Source organism: Puntigrus tetrazona, chromosome 25 (genome assembly GCF_018831695.1).
Source record: "Puntigrus tetrazona isolate hp1 chromosome 25, ASM1883169v1, whole genome shotgun sequence".
Taxonomy (NCBI): Eukaryota; Metazoa; Chordata; class Actinopteri; order Cypriniformes; family Cyprinidae; genus Puntigrus; species Puntigrus tetrazona.
The window spans coordinates 11,088,331-11,102,104 of NC_056723.1; the positions used below are offsets into that span (position 1 = coordinate 11,088,331).

Consider the following 13,774-nt stretch of genomic DNA (forward strand, 5'->3'; position numbering starts at 1 on the left):
AAGACGATGTTAACGCATTAATATGTGTGCGTACAAACAGAGAAAACACAGACAGATAGCAAAGAATGTGTTTATTATCTTTATTTGAACAACAACAAAAAAAATCCTACTGCAAGCAAGGATATACCAGGATTTTGCAAATAAAAAGGAGTGTGCACCTTCAGAATGGATCTAGGTTTTGGCGTTTAGATAAAGCCCTATTGTACACAAAAACAAAGGGTTTAATCAAGGCATTCTGCATGCACCCCAACTAAAACAAACTGTACTTGCAATTTACTTGCTCAAAAGCTTCGTTATAACTATTTATACTTGAAAGCAACGATGAGAGCCATCTACTAAAACTTGAAAATTGTTTTCTCATTAGCTTTAGTTATTAGTAGGCTACCGAACTAAAATACAGTAGTAGTCTATATTTCATTTTAGTCACAGTTGCAACCTTTCGTTAAAGACAAACACAAAGTATAAGCCGTTTAAAAAAGAAAAAGGAAAAAAAAAAAAAGAACGAAAAAAACTGGGCTCTCAATTAAGACATCCTGAGCAGCTTAATATGTAGGCTTTGACTTAAAGGGTAGAAGAAAGTACATTTCTAACAAATTAGCAGCATTTCAATCCATAGTTGATTAGAGAGGTGATCACATGGCAGGAAAATATGAAGCTGAGTTACATTAATTTATCTACTTATGAATATTTAACATTAGTTAGACATGCTGTACATTTACAGAGCGACCTCCTATGTCTGTCCATTGTCCATTTATGAAACATTCTTTGTGTATTTTTAAACTGTCGGAGAGAATACAAAAAATAGTGGTATAATCCATTTACGAATTAATCAAAAATCATTTTGAGAGCTGTTTTACTTTGTCAATCAGTCAAAATCAATTGAAAAATCAATCTCCTTTTGAAGGGTGGATACCAATTCTTTTACATCAGCACCCTCCAGTGTAAAACGCTGGAACAACGCTTTCGGTGCACTTCGGGTTTTGTCACTCGCTCGACCCCTTTATGCAAAGGTTATCCTCCGTTTCTACCCACAAGTCTGTCCACATCCCTTCATCTTCTCTCGCATGGAGACAAGCCCATCCATGGAATCCAGTGCAAATGTGCTACGTTTTCAGAGAAAAAAACAGTCTAGATGGAAAGAAAGCAAGAAAAAGTGAGATCATTCGTCATTAAATATATAGCACCATACTGTAGTCAGTAACAGGAATGATTTAAAGGAAAAGTATGTGTATATAACTGTAAAGATGTGAATAGGATAAATTAACGTTCTGACATAATGTTCAAAACCTGTATGACAAAATAAACATTTTTGTTTACATGTGAGCTACATAAATACACAAACATACAGTATATATTTTGAAAATATTTACATATTTAAATTTACATGTGTATATATATATATATATATATATATATATATATATATATATATATATATATATATACATATACACAAAACCAGTGAAAGTGTCAAATATTTTAAAATTGAGATTTATGAAAGATGAATAAATACGCTTTCCATTGATGTATGGTTTTTTAGGATCTGACAATATTTGGCTGAGATACAACTATTCTTATATCTGGAATCTGAGGGTGCAAAAAATATAGACAAAACCACCTTTAAAGTTGTACAAATTAGGTTGTTGCATATTACAAAATGAAGCAATGCATATTGGTCCAAAAATTAGGTTTTGATATATTTATGGTAGGACAATTAGAAAAAATATTTTCATGGAGCATGAACTTAATGTCCTGCATGTACTAATAATTTGTGGCATAAAATAAATAAATAAATAAATAAATAAAAATCAAACAATGCCATTTTTGTTATTGCTACAAATATACCCCGGCAGCTTACGACTTTGGATTTGGATTTGATTGATTTTTTTTCAAGCACTTGTTCAAAAAAATATTTTATTAAGACTACATGATTAGAACAAGAGTGAGCAAATGCAGCGATTTCATACTTGTACGAGAACTGTCACTTTAAGGAAATGGGCATTTAGAAGAAATCTCAATCATCATTATTCTGTGGGAGAAACCACTGGAGGCTGCCAGGAGTTTAAAAGGTCAGGCCAAAATGTGTAAAAGTTCACCGCATCTACATATCTATTACAGAAAGCAGACGATGGGGAATCCCTCTCAGATACTATCTGCACCCATGAATTTAAATTAGAGAGTAATTCCTATTACAGTGACCTTAGAGACTTTGTCTGAGCTTTCGATGAGAAAAATAAGCACTGCGGCAACACTGGCTTCGATAACAAAAGAATAACAGAAACCAAATGTGCCCAATTTGGATCCCTGGAAACCACTTGAAAGTTTAAGAAATGAAACGCAACCAAATCTCTACGTTTTATGAAGAAAAATGTCATGCAAAAAATGCCACAACAATGCTAGGGTGATTCTGGGCGGTTGTTTACTGGCCCAACTTGGTCTTAATACTCTGGTTTAAAGCAGACTTCCTCAAATGTCATCTTGGAGGGAACACCAGTACTGAGTTTAGCTTTTCTACTAGAAAATTACAGGTAGGTGAAACTCTGCATGGCAATGGATCTGAAAAGCAAACCTCCAAATGATGAACAAGAGGAACGGTAATAGTGATACTCGCTTAAGAAAGCACCTTTAATAAAGACAAACACTGCAGTCTTGGAAACAAAATCTTGTGAAAAGGCCGAATGTTTGATTCTGTGGAGCATCTCATCCATTGCAGTCTAGAGGAATGCTGCAAGCATATTAAGGCATGAAAGCTCACATCAGTTTGAAACCTTACATCCAATTATAAGGGATTGTACCTTCATAGACATAGTCTAAGAAAGTCTTTCATCTTATTCAACAGTCCAAGATCACTATTTTTGGAACAGTAAGTAGTGCTTTCTAAGAAGTACTTAAGATGGCTGGATAAAATATTTACAAAGTATTATACAGTGTTATTTACAGGCTGTGGTGCTCTGTAACTAGCTACCGACAGCATTTTGAATTAGATTCTTACATTTTCAGGAGATACTGCAAGTGGTGCTTCCCGGCACAAAACTCGCCGTAATTACACCAAGGCAGAGACGTCCAAACCTGCTCCTGGAGGGCCGCTATCCTAATTAAACTGAACCAGAACCAGCTGATCAAGTCCTTCAGGATTGCTAGAAAGTTTAGCAAGTGTGTTGGAGCTGGACTCTGCAGCTGCTAAGGTGTCCTGGGTGCTTAGCAGGTTGTTTTGTGGTTGCTCGGATGATCTTTACTGAGGATATTTCTAGGTGGTTACCTACTGGTTCAAATCAAAAAAACGTCTAAAAACGATATTCTTGTCCCTAGATACAGCTCAGGTTCCTTAGTCAATGTTATGCCGTTTACACTGCACAATGTAGCAATCCTATAAGATCATTGCAGATCACAGTGTGTGACATGCTTTTAATAAACTTGGGTATGGCATGCATGTAGACTGTATAATGATATCAGCTACCGACTATCAGCTATTGACGCATGTTACTTTAGAAGAATAAAATGTCATCAGCATGAGCTAGTGGTAAACAAAAAGAGCATGATAAATCACACTCTAGCAGTTGGGAGTTTTGGTAACACTTTACTTGAAAGGGTGTGCATGAGACACGTCTTGAGTATGAAGGAGGTTTTATGCATGTTTATGACAGTTGTCATTACATGTCATTCACTCAGTTATGTCATTTTTATTGCAAAGATCACCTAAGCCTAACATAACCCTACCCTCACCCTTACCCCTTACCTCAACCCATAAAAGACATCTCAAATAATGCAATCTTTGCATTAAAATAAACATAACTGAGCAAATGGCGTAATGGCAGTTGTCATAACCATTCATAAAGCCTGCTTAATATTCAAGACATGTCATGATTATGAAGGTGTAATCACAGTCTAATGCAGACCCGTTCAAGTAAAGCGTAACCAGAGATTTAAATGTGCTAAAACACACAGTGGAGGCAGGGAAAGAGGGCTTGTTTTTATATTTTATTGCCATTTCGCATTGATTTGTCGTCACATTTTTATTGGCAGAAATAAAATGTTCTTTCCAAAGCGCTTTCGGAGCTTGCGCTTTTGTGGCGTCTGCCATTGCTAAGCAACCAAGACCTGCACTCTCCATGGCAACACAGAAGTTTCAGCAAAGGATAAATGGATTTCTAGCGCTGAAAGTCGCTAGCAGTAGCTCTGCGAATAAATTTATTTAATAACCGGTATCTCTGTACAGCTATGATCAGCTGTTCCCTCATCTTGGCTGAGCTTTCATTGTTGTTATGAAAAGGGTGATTGGTTGGTTCTTGTCATATGACCCATTGCGTGCTTGTGACATTCTAAAAAGTTTTTGCATTGAAAGTAATGTTGAGTTGAGTGCACAAAAGATGCTGAGCAGCCCCTAACACCTAACACAGCAGGGGACTCCAATCCTGCTCCTGGAGAGCAACTGTCCTGCAGATCTCTGCTCCAACCCCAATCAAACACACCCGAACCAGCTCATAAAGGTGATCAGTGTTTCTTGATAATTACTGCCGGGTGTGTTAGGGCAGGGTTGGAACTAAAGTCTTCAGGGCAGTAGCTCTTCAGGAGCAGAGTTTGGAGATTCCTGGATTAGGGGCTTTAAGGCTCGCCTTAGCAAGTCACGCTAATTATCTTAAGATGCTTTTGAATGGCAGCAACCTACCAAATGAGGGCCTTTGATCGAGTGCTTCTTCCTTGTAATTTGTCCCCACTTGCGATGGCAGTCCTGTGTCTCCGCCTGTGTGTCTCCAGGTAGACCTTTTTGGCAAATGCCCGGCCACACATATCGCAGGCGTGAAGGGAAAAGTTTTTCGTTACCCTAACTTCCGTGCAGGTCTCCTGGCTTCTGGTGATGGGTGGCCCCTTGATGACATTATGACTGCGAGTGACATGCGGGTTCTTGGACACTTGAAGGTTCTTGTCTTGTCTATTTGGTGTAAGTGGGGACTCGAGCTTGCCTGTGTTGAGCGACGTTAGAGCGGAATGTTTTCGAGTGTTTGGAGACGTTGGGGACTCTTGCTTCTTTGCTTTGGAAGATACAAGAGGATCTTGTTGACAACTTTTAGGCGAATCCGGTGGGTCTTGCGTTTTATGCTTCCCGCTACCCTCTTCTTTTGGATTTGTTTTCTTGGTTGTGCTGCTCAAGACTGCATCGGCTGGTTTCTTTACTGCCTGGTTCTCCAAAGCAGGCATAACCTTGGCTAGATAGCGTGACGATTTCTTGTGCACTACTGTGATATGGCGGATGACGTCGCGCTTTCGGCGTGACTCATATCTGCAGATGGGGCACCGGTAAAACTTAATGTAGATGCTGTCGTTTCCATCGGTGTGTAGCTCGGCAATATGCTTGCCCAGGTTCTGACTGGTACTGAACTGACGTTTACACAACCAACAGTAGATCCTCTTGAAGTCAAAACTCACACCGTGGTTCCCATCGTCTTCTGAAGTTTTCGAGAGAGAGTCTTTCTTGGGGTATATCTTGTCTCTTCGCTCGTGCTTTGATTTTGCCTTCTGAGAGCTGTTTTCTAGAATGGGCATCTTATGTACGATTCGCATGTGCCGTCTTAGCATTAGTTGGGAGCTGTACTTGCGTTTGCACAGCTTGCAGCGAGAATTTGTCAGGCTGTACTGTGTCTTATCTTGCTTCAAAGGAGAGCTTGGTGCTTTCGCCGGAGAAGGAGGACGAGCGTCAAGTAAAAGAGGCTGGCCTGGTCTTGTAGCAATGTCCGGCGTGATCAAATCCCGCTTTAAACCACGATGGACCTCGTCAAAGTGCCGACGAACGTTGGCCTTGGTGGCAAAAGACTTTTTGCACACCGGGCAACTCTTCCCAGGGGAAGGTGGTGGTTCAACAGGGTGCCTGTCCTTCACCATAGACAGCAGACTGGTAGGCACTGTGCGCGTCTCTGTAAATTTGCGCAACTCCTCCATCCTCTGCCAGTGCATCTTCCGGCAGTGGCGTCGTACGCTGCGTCTGGAGCTGAAGTCTTTGCCGCAGAGGCAGCAAGAGATCCTCATCTCCTTAACCTCAGAAGCAGCGCTCTCCTCTTCTTCTTCCTCCCCTTCTACTGGCTCGATCTTTATTTGCTCTTCGCAGCTCTGACCTTCTTTAACAGGAGGCTCTTCAGGTTCAGTGTCCATCTCGTCTTCAAAATCGGACTGTTGGACCTTTTTGGGTGCCAAAATTGATTTGCGGCGATTTTTCTTCTCAGGTCCTGGGATCACAGTCTGGGGTGTTGGGGCTGGGTTTTCTGTCATGTCGGGAATTTCCACTAGTGCCACTTGCTGGAATACTGCATTAGGGTTCGTCTCAATGGCCTCCAGCTCAATTACATGTTTTTCTTGGTCTTTCGGGGGATAGATGGCTTGAAGAAGTTCTTTAATAGCTTGGCTCTGCCCACCTTGTGAAGGCTCTGTAGAAAGTAATAGCATCAAAAAATAATATAATTTATAAACACTATTATTTATGGGTTTGTGTACTGTGTGAACTACAGAAAATAGAGTGCTTGTTCAATGCAAAGCTACAATGTTGAGGGTGGTTTCAAAGGTATTGCTAGGTAGTTGCTTGAGTTTTCTACTAAATTTTCTACTAAAGTAATTTTTTTGTAATACATTGTAAGTCAATAGGGTCTGAAGTGTTTTTGGACCACTCATGACTTTGAAATACATGAAATACTGATACATTCTTCAGAATATCTTCCTTTTGTGTTCTAAATGAAAAAAAATTAATTCAAGCTTCAACATAAAGGTAAGCAAACACAGAATTTGTATTTATATGCCTAGGTTTTATTGTTCACTGGGAAAAATTCTCAAGTCTGCCCACTACATAAGTCACAACTCTTAAATTGATGTACAAACCATCTGACTGAGGTTGTCGGGAAAAGCAGTAGAGCTCCTTGTGAGTGACCAGATTTGGCAGACCACGGAAGAGACTTCGACAGATTTTGCACTCAAATATGGTGTCAACCTCCTTCAGTAGCATGTGTCTGAGTTGAGCTGTACCTGCAATAACAGCACATATTGAAAGCAAACAGTTATTATTAAGAAACAGCAAACATTATGTAAGAAAAACATATTGGGGGAATCTCAATGGTCCAAAATCGCACTCATCATAGTTTCCGACATTTCATCAAGAACAGAAAATGCCTTGATGCTGCCAAAATGACATGCCCAGTGAATAAAAGAAGTCTACGTGAAATATATTTACTGAATGCTGAAAGTTCTGAGATTGAAGTACCTGAGCGAAAACACTCAATGATTTGATGAATTCCCGACTTGGAGGTCTGGAGCTGCTGCTGAAGCAGGGGTGGATCACCGGGCTCAATCGAATGGACTGAAACAGAAAACAACACTTTAGATTATGCTTTATGTAAAATGAGTTTTCACATCAATCTTCTGCTGAAGTTCCACAATTCAGGTATGAAGACAGAAAATGGTTTCAATCTGTTGCATCCACCCTATTCCTAAATGCAGAAGTAAGCCTATTGGTGAAAATTCCAATTCGTTAGCAGCTATAGAGAAATATCAAGGGAAGTATCAAGCAGCAAGTGATTCTGTACAGCTAAAAATAAATGGAAGCAGATGAAAGATGAAAGCGGAAGCAAGACCCATAATATTCACAAATGGCCACGCCCATTTTTACGTGAAGAATAAGGTGGATTAGATAAGAAGTAAAAGTAAAGAGAGTAACGCCATCAAAAAAAGTAATCACAAAGAGGACACCACGTCTCCTTTTGGTTTCACACCCCAAAAACGTCATTATTCCAACCGAGCTACAATTATACCTTGCATTTACATTTTCATTTGAATTAAAGCCACATGTAACTCTACTCTTTGCTCACCTAAACATGATACCAACTTTAATGAATGACAGCGGGATGGATTACACACATACAGACCCTGTACAATAACTACAGTAATAAACTCAATGCTTGAATAATTGCATTTTTTATGTGATTCATGCAAATGTACAAGAAAATGTAAAATTGTTACGTAAAGGCAGTTAAATCTTGAGGAAATCTTTTAAGAAAAACTTAAAACTGAAAATCATGAATTCAAGTTTCTATTATCTTTTGCTAAAATAACTGTAAATCCAATGGATGCATTAATAAGTAATGCATTAATCACTAGAACATAACAGCAATGAATCCCTGAATGGCATTCTTGTCTTAAGGTTTTCAAATAAGCCGACAGAATGTAAATCTTGGGGGGAAAAAAAAACACACAAAAAAACAAAACATCTTTTTCTAGATTAAACTACTCAGTGTTTAGTTATAAGAGACATGTCCAACAAAGACTGGAGGACAGTGAGGCCAAAACCGAGGCCAGGAAAAATAAAACAGTAGATCTATTTCCCCACAGACACAAGCATCTTTTGGTTTGCAACACTCCATCATTCTTTTGGACACCTGCAAGACTCTGTCATTGCTCCTTAAGGCACTCTACAGTACACTGATAGTAGTGTTCTCAACTTACTGTTATTTCTTTCCATGGATATCTACCTACTGAGAGTCACCTGGTAAAACCGTTTAATCTAAGGGGACTTCTGAGGATGTGTAAGTTACACCTTGTCATTTGGCACCATTTTTTTTTTTTTCCCAAATTTGAATGAACTTTACATTCTACACTTCGCATTAGTGGGGAAATTTCACAATAACACGTTAGGTCAAACTGGAAACTAGATCTGTTATTAAATACAGGTTTAAATTAAAGAAATTGTTAATCATATAAACAGCATTTGCTTCTAGAATATTTCGCCAACATCACAAATCAACAACTCTATTCACTCAGCATGAATAATGAATAGGGGTAATTATGTATTAAATATATTTTTACAAGCTGAAACAATACGATGCTGCCCAAACAGATCTTTCTGGATTAAAATAGCCCATCCTTATTCTTCTCAACCAGAAAGATTCTCTTGCATTCAACTTTTATCTGGTCTGCATCTTGCTATCAGCCGGTATATGTGAACCTCTCGGCTTCAGAACAGCTTGTCTTTATTTATGGCCATAAATTACTATAAAGACAAACAACTCCAGGTCACCGAAATTAGCAGGACTGTAGAACACAAATAACAACCCGCTGAGCTGGAAATCTTATTCCAGCATTTATAATTATGGAAATATGTGGTAAACACATTGGAATGTGATTGTCCAACATTAACAACCAAGTCGCCACAAGACATTGCATTTAAATCGAACTACATTGATAGATCTCTGCAATAAATGTGTAGAGAAGACATAAATCTTAATTTCACAATGCATGTGGGTTGGCAACTACTTCTGATTATGTACAGCGCAGCATGGGATTATCAATAAAATAAATCCAGACCATGAAAGTCCAACCTTCTCAACTCATGCGAGAAAAAAAATGTAGGCAGGAGTTAATTTTATCCGTTTAGAATTGATTGGATATTAAAAAAGTGGGCGTTGTATACCAAAAATCAGCCAAAAAGTAGAACAAGTTTTTGTTCTCCACTTTGGATTAACTTGCTTTGACAAATTGTGCACAATAACACCAGGAATGTGTATTTATAAAGGAAACGGGGTCCGTTTTGATTTCATGTTGACTTTAAGGTGCTGAGTTCCTACCTGGATTTTTGCCACAAGGCTCTTGAGGGGTTTCTGTTGTTTGGCAACAGCAGGCCTGAAGTGTCTCAGTCTGGCAGCATTTGTCACTGGTCCGGCTTCCCTGATCTTCGCTGTTAGTAGCCTCCATCTCAGAGGCCTCTTTTATGAACTTAAAAGACAAATCACAAAGTTAATCAGCTGAGCCGTTTCTTCTCAACGCCTTTGATGGAGGAATCAATCCGCGTGCCTCCCGAAATGTTCTTCAATTCAAAAACCGCACACGTAACTAGAAATATTTGCTTGCAATAAGTCGACCGTGGTTGTTTATGCAGGTATTGACAAAGACAAACAGACATTACTGAGGCTGTGATGATCGCGCGATGATGAAGACCTTTCACTGCACATTTACCAAGGAAATAAATGTCAAGATGAAGCATAATGGCTATGTGCTAAAAAGGACAAAACAATATGAATTATGGAAATGTCTGTCATGCATCAAACAAACATCATAATTGCCCAGACGTAATGGAAAAGAGAATACCTGACAACAGGGCAAACTCAAAATGAAATTGCATCAGAGGTCTAAATAGGAATAGTTCACTCAGCAATGAAAATTCGAGTCGTTGCTAGCCCCGTAAGAACTTTGTTTATCTGCACATATTAAGATAATTTTTTAATAGAAAGCTCAGATTGCGTCAAAAATGTCTAATTTGGGTTCTAAAGATGAACAGAGGTTTTCGGGGGTTGACTTATTATTGACCGGATTTTAATTTTTCGGGTGACCTATCCCTTTAACGAAACCATGTTGTCGAGAACTCTTAATGCTATTTAAATTACTCTGAAACTACAGATCACTGTCACTTTCGCCAAACTTATTGGATGCCGACAAGCAAAAACATCCGCACGAGTGAAAATAAACAAACAATCTACACTTATTTACAAAAAAGAAGCTACAGCTTGAGCCAAAATACCACAGCAACTTACTACATGAATTATGTCACTACAGTAAAACTGTGGTAAAACTGGTTAAGACGGCACTGAAAAATATGCCTCAAAAAAAAAAAACAAAAAAAAAAACTTGAGAATGCATACATAATAGCTACCACTTATTTTATGTATTTTTCAACAGACGTGTACACATTTCATAATGATATTTGAAATCATTCGCGCTTTGGTCATTTGTTAGCTTTTGCATCAATTTACAATAGCATTGTGACATGACCAGCGCTTGACTTTTCTTGTCAACTGTCTCTTTATGAGCCGTAACTGTGGTATTTGGGCGGAAACTGCAGTTACCATGGTAAAAGGTATTCACTGATGTGCTTCGGCGCGTAGCGTCGTTTTAACGCAACCCGTTTGCTTATAAAAGCGCGAATGAAACCTATAGCACGTCGTGTTGTGGTTGTGGAAGACATAACGTTACACCTGACTGTCCTGCCCAAACATTCGCGAGGCAGGAAGTCGCGAGCGGTGCAAGAAAGAGCACGTGTCCGCGGCCAGGCGTACGAATGAACATTAATTATGCTTCACAAAACCTCTCCCGTGCGTTTATACGCCACGATTCGGCTGATGGCAGGCAAACGTGCTCGATGCGAGTCGTATTGTGTTTGGCAAATCAATAGGTCGCGTGCACATCTGACTATCGGTGTGGACTCGCGCCTGAACAAGTACTTTGCAAACTTCATAACAATTAAAAACAAAAACACTAGAAACACTAAAGCGTGATATCCGTGCGCCAGCACAAGCACAACAACCGAGAACGTCTTGAAATGACCATCACCACCCGAAAGCATCAGAGACATTTGGCCACGTGACCGGAAAAATAATAATTTAAAATAATAGGCACGCGATGCGTGCCAATCCCTCCCGAAGCTTTAGGATTAAACGCGTTATAGTCGTTAAAATCGGCATTAAATGATGTTTTCAATAATCGTACACAAAAAAAAAATCTAAACACGGCTGTTTAGAAATGCGTGGTCACGCGAGCACATTTGCCAGACAAAAACACCATCGTTTTATATCGCGCTTTTACAAATATATCGACTGTCACGAAGTTGGATGATGAATTCGCACTTTTAAAGTGCGAGAAAAGCGCCTAACTTGTGTTAAAAAACACACTCGCATTCTCGAGCCCCCATCAAAACACGCTGGGACCACAAGGGGCCAAATGTGAGAGAACAACGTAAAAAGTTCACAAGCAAACCCGGCACTGACAGTCTCCAAATTAAAGCGAACGCATCCGACTGGGACGCCTGGCTGACAAGAACGGACACCCTGACGCCGGTTCACACGTTTGACTGACTTATGATGGAAGATCGTGGACCCATGTGTGCGGGAACGCGCGAAGCCATCGGCAGCACGAGCATCGCCAAGTCCACAGCTGCTAAAAAGAGGCGTCTGACCGCGACAGACACGCTATATCCCCAGCCTATCCGTCGTAAAACACCGAAAACCGTGCGCTTGCGTTCCCCGTGGCTATCGCTGTTGTTCTAAAACCTGTTGGAAAAGCAGTGGTTTGCGTTCTCCCCTATGCGCAATTTAGACACGTCGTGGCGCATACACAGTTCATTTAGCCAAACTGTTTTAAAATGTAAGCGCAGGTTACATCGCCGGGTTTTTTCGGATATTCAGGCTATTTAGCGTTTTCGTGAAGCAATTTGCATCGCTCCATTATTCTGTAAATCTCTTTTACACGGTTACATTGTCAGGCCAAATCTCCTCTATTGCGGACCACAATGGGCCAGATTAACTTGATGGAGAAGGAGAGCCCATGTGCAGAATGGAGCTTTAAAGCGGCATAAGAGGGACTGATGCTTACCACGGAGCGAGTGCGGCGTAAAGGCGGGCTGAGGCGAGAGCCTGATACAAAAGACGACGTTGCCACTAACTTGCAGCGCTTTCCGAACCCAAACCGAGCGAAATACGAAATCGCGTCCTCAAAGAGTGACAAACCGAGCACGCTCGAGAGGATTTGCGCGATTATAGGGCACGTCCGAATGATAAAGTGCTGCGCTTTGCGGCGCTGTGCCATCTTCCCGAAGCCGCTTTGGCGCACAGGTCTGGTGACCCTTCCGCCTTTACGCGTCCTCTCCTCTTCGGCGTTTTGTTATGAAGTGCCACATTCGCTCCCAAGTAGGCCCGTCGACTCGGTCCATCTCCGCGCACGGTCGTGGCGAGTCCGAGCCAACTCTCGCTCCGATTTAAGCGCTCGGAACAAGTGCGTTTTCCCCGGTTGCACGGCCAGAACGAACGGTGACGCCATTTTCTGTTGAGAACAACCACGCTCGCGCAGGATAGGAAACGACACTGGTCCGCTGCACGATTCCGGGCCCGAGTGGGCAACTCCCGCGGTCGAAATCAGCCGAGACGTGTTCGCGGAGTTCTTACCTTTCGGAAATACAACGGCGACTTTCGAGCTGAGACGGTCGGACGCGGTCCGGAGGTGGTTTCTCTCGCCTCTCGCGCTGACGCTGCCCTCTCGGAAGCTGCCTTTGTGCACCGCGAGGACCTCTCGGCGGAGAAGCGGCTGTTGCGCAAAGGTGCAATGGATGTTCAAGACCACCGAAATGTGGCACCCGACGTTGTCGCCGGGTTGGCGCTTCACATCTGACCCCCCACAAACCCGTGCCACCAAGTGAGGAAATTAACGAGCCTTTTTCGTTTCGCACGCCCAAATGAAATCGCTGCGAATGCACCGATTCCAAACCCAAATTCCGCCTCTCTTTGGCGATTCAATTTATGGAGGATAGATATGAATGTGTATATATATACATATATTTAGAAATACTTTATGCAGATATCTTTGCCAAATCATATTCATACTGTATTTAGATTTAATTTATTAGGGTTTTTTTTGGATTACACAAACTACTACTAGAAACTACTTGGATTATTCAGAAACTTCACAAAAGTGTGTTTGTTTAAATAACTGTCACGTTCTGGAGCAAAGTTAGGCCTTGGCAGCCCTTCGAGAAGATTTTGATGCCTGCTTTTGTTGTTTGTTTGGTTTTTTTAAATGTTGTTTTTATGGTAATGACGTCGAGGGTTATGGCATTTTGTGACGAAAAATAAAAAAAAAAGTTGCTAACACAGTGAGTGAGTTAGCAGCTAATTAATAAATGGGTTGTTTCTGAAATAAATAACCTACCGAAATAATTATACGTTTATTTAAGGACACCCAAATCTCTCAAAGTTAAAAC

General features: G+C 40.7%; 1 protein-coding gene across 3 annotated transcripts; it reads right to left on the minus strand.

Annotated features, from left to right (window-relative positions):
- Positions 1-56: 56 nt before the first annotated feature.
- znf800a (zinc finger protein 800a) lies at positions 57-13,264 on the minus strand. 3 transcript variants are annotated; one of them, XM_043228703.1, is made up of 6 exons: positions 12,394-12,934; positions 9,597-9,744; positions 7,241-7,336; positions 6,862-7,005; positions 4,667-6,416; positions 57-1,128 (listed from the first exon to the last, which is right to left on the minus strand). In XM_043228703.1, coding segments are annotated over exons 1-6 (2,352 nt in total). In that variant the 5' UTR covers positions 12,607-12,934; the 3' UTR covers positions 57-1,127. The 3 variants fall into 3 exon arrangements, with proteins under 3 accessions (XP_043084638.1, XP_043084639.1, XP_043084637.1); XM_043228704.1 differs by lacking the exons at positions 57-1,128; positions 12,394-12,934 and adding an exon at positions 12,963-13,264 and having other exon boundaries at positions 4,663-6,416; XM_043228702.1 differs by lacking the exon at positions 57-1,128 and having other exon boundaries at positions 4,663-6,416; positions 12,394-12,935.
- Between the last annotated feature and the right edge of the window lie 510 nt (positions 13,265-13,774).

Coding starts and splice junctions, on each gene's coding strand:
- znf800a (XM_043228702.1), bottom strand. CDS start 12,606: ATGGCACAGCGCCGCAAAGCGCAGCACTTTATCATTCGGACGTGCCCT. Junction 9,745..12,393: donor TACGCCGCACTCGCTCCGTG/GTAAGCATCAGT, acceptor TTGTCTTTTAAG/TTCATAAAAGAGGCCTCTGA. Junction 6,417..6,861: donor CCGACAACCTCAGTCAGATG/GTTTGTACATCA, acceptor TACTTTCTACAG/AGCCTTCACAAGGTGGGCAG.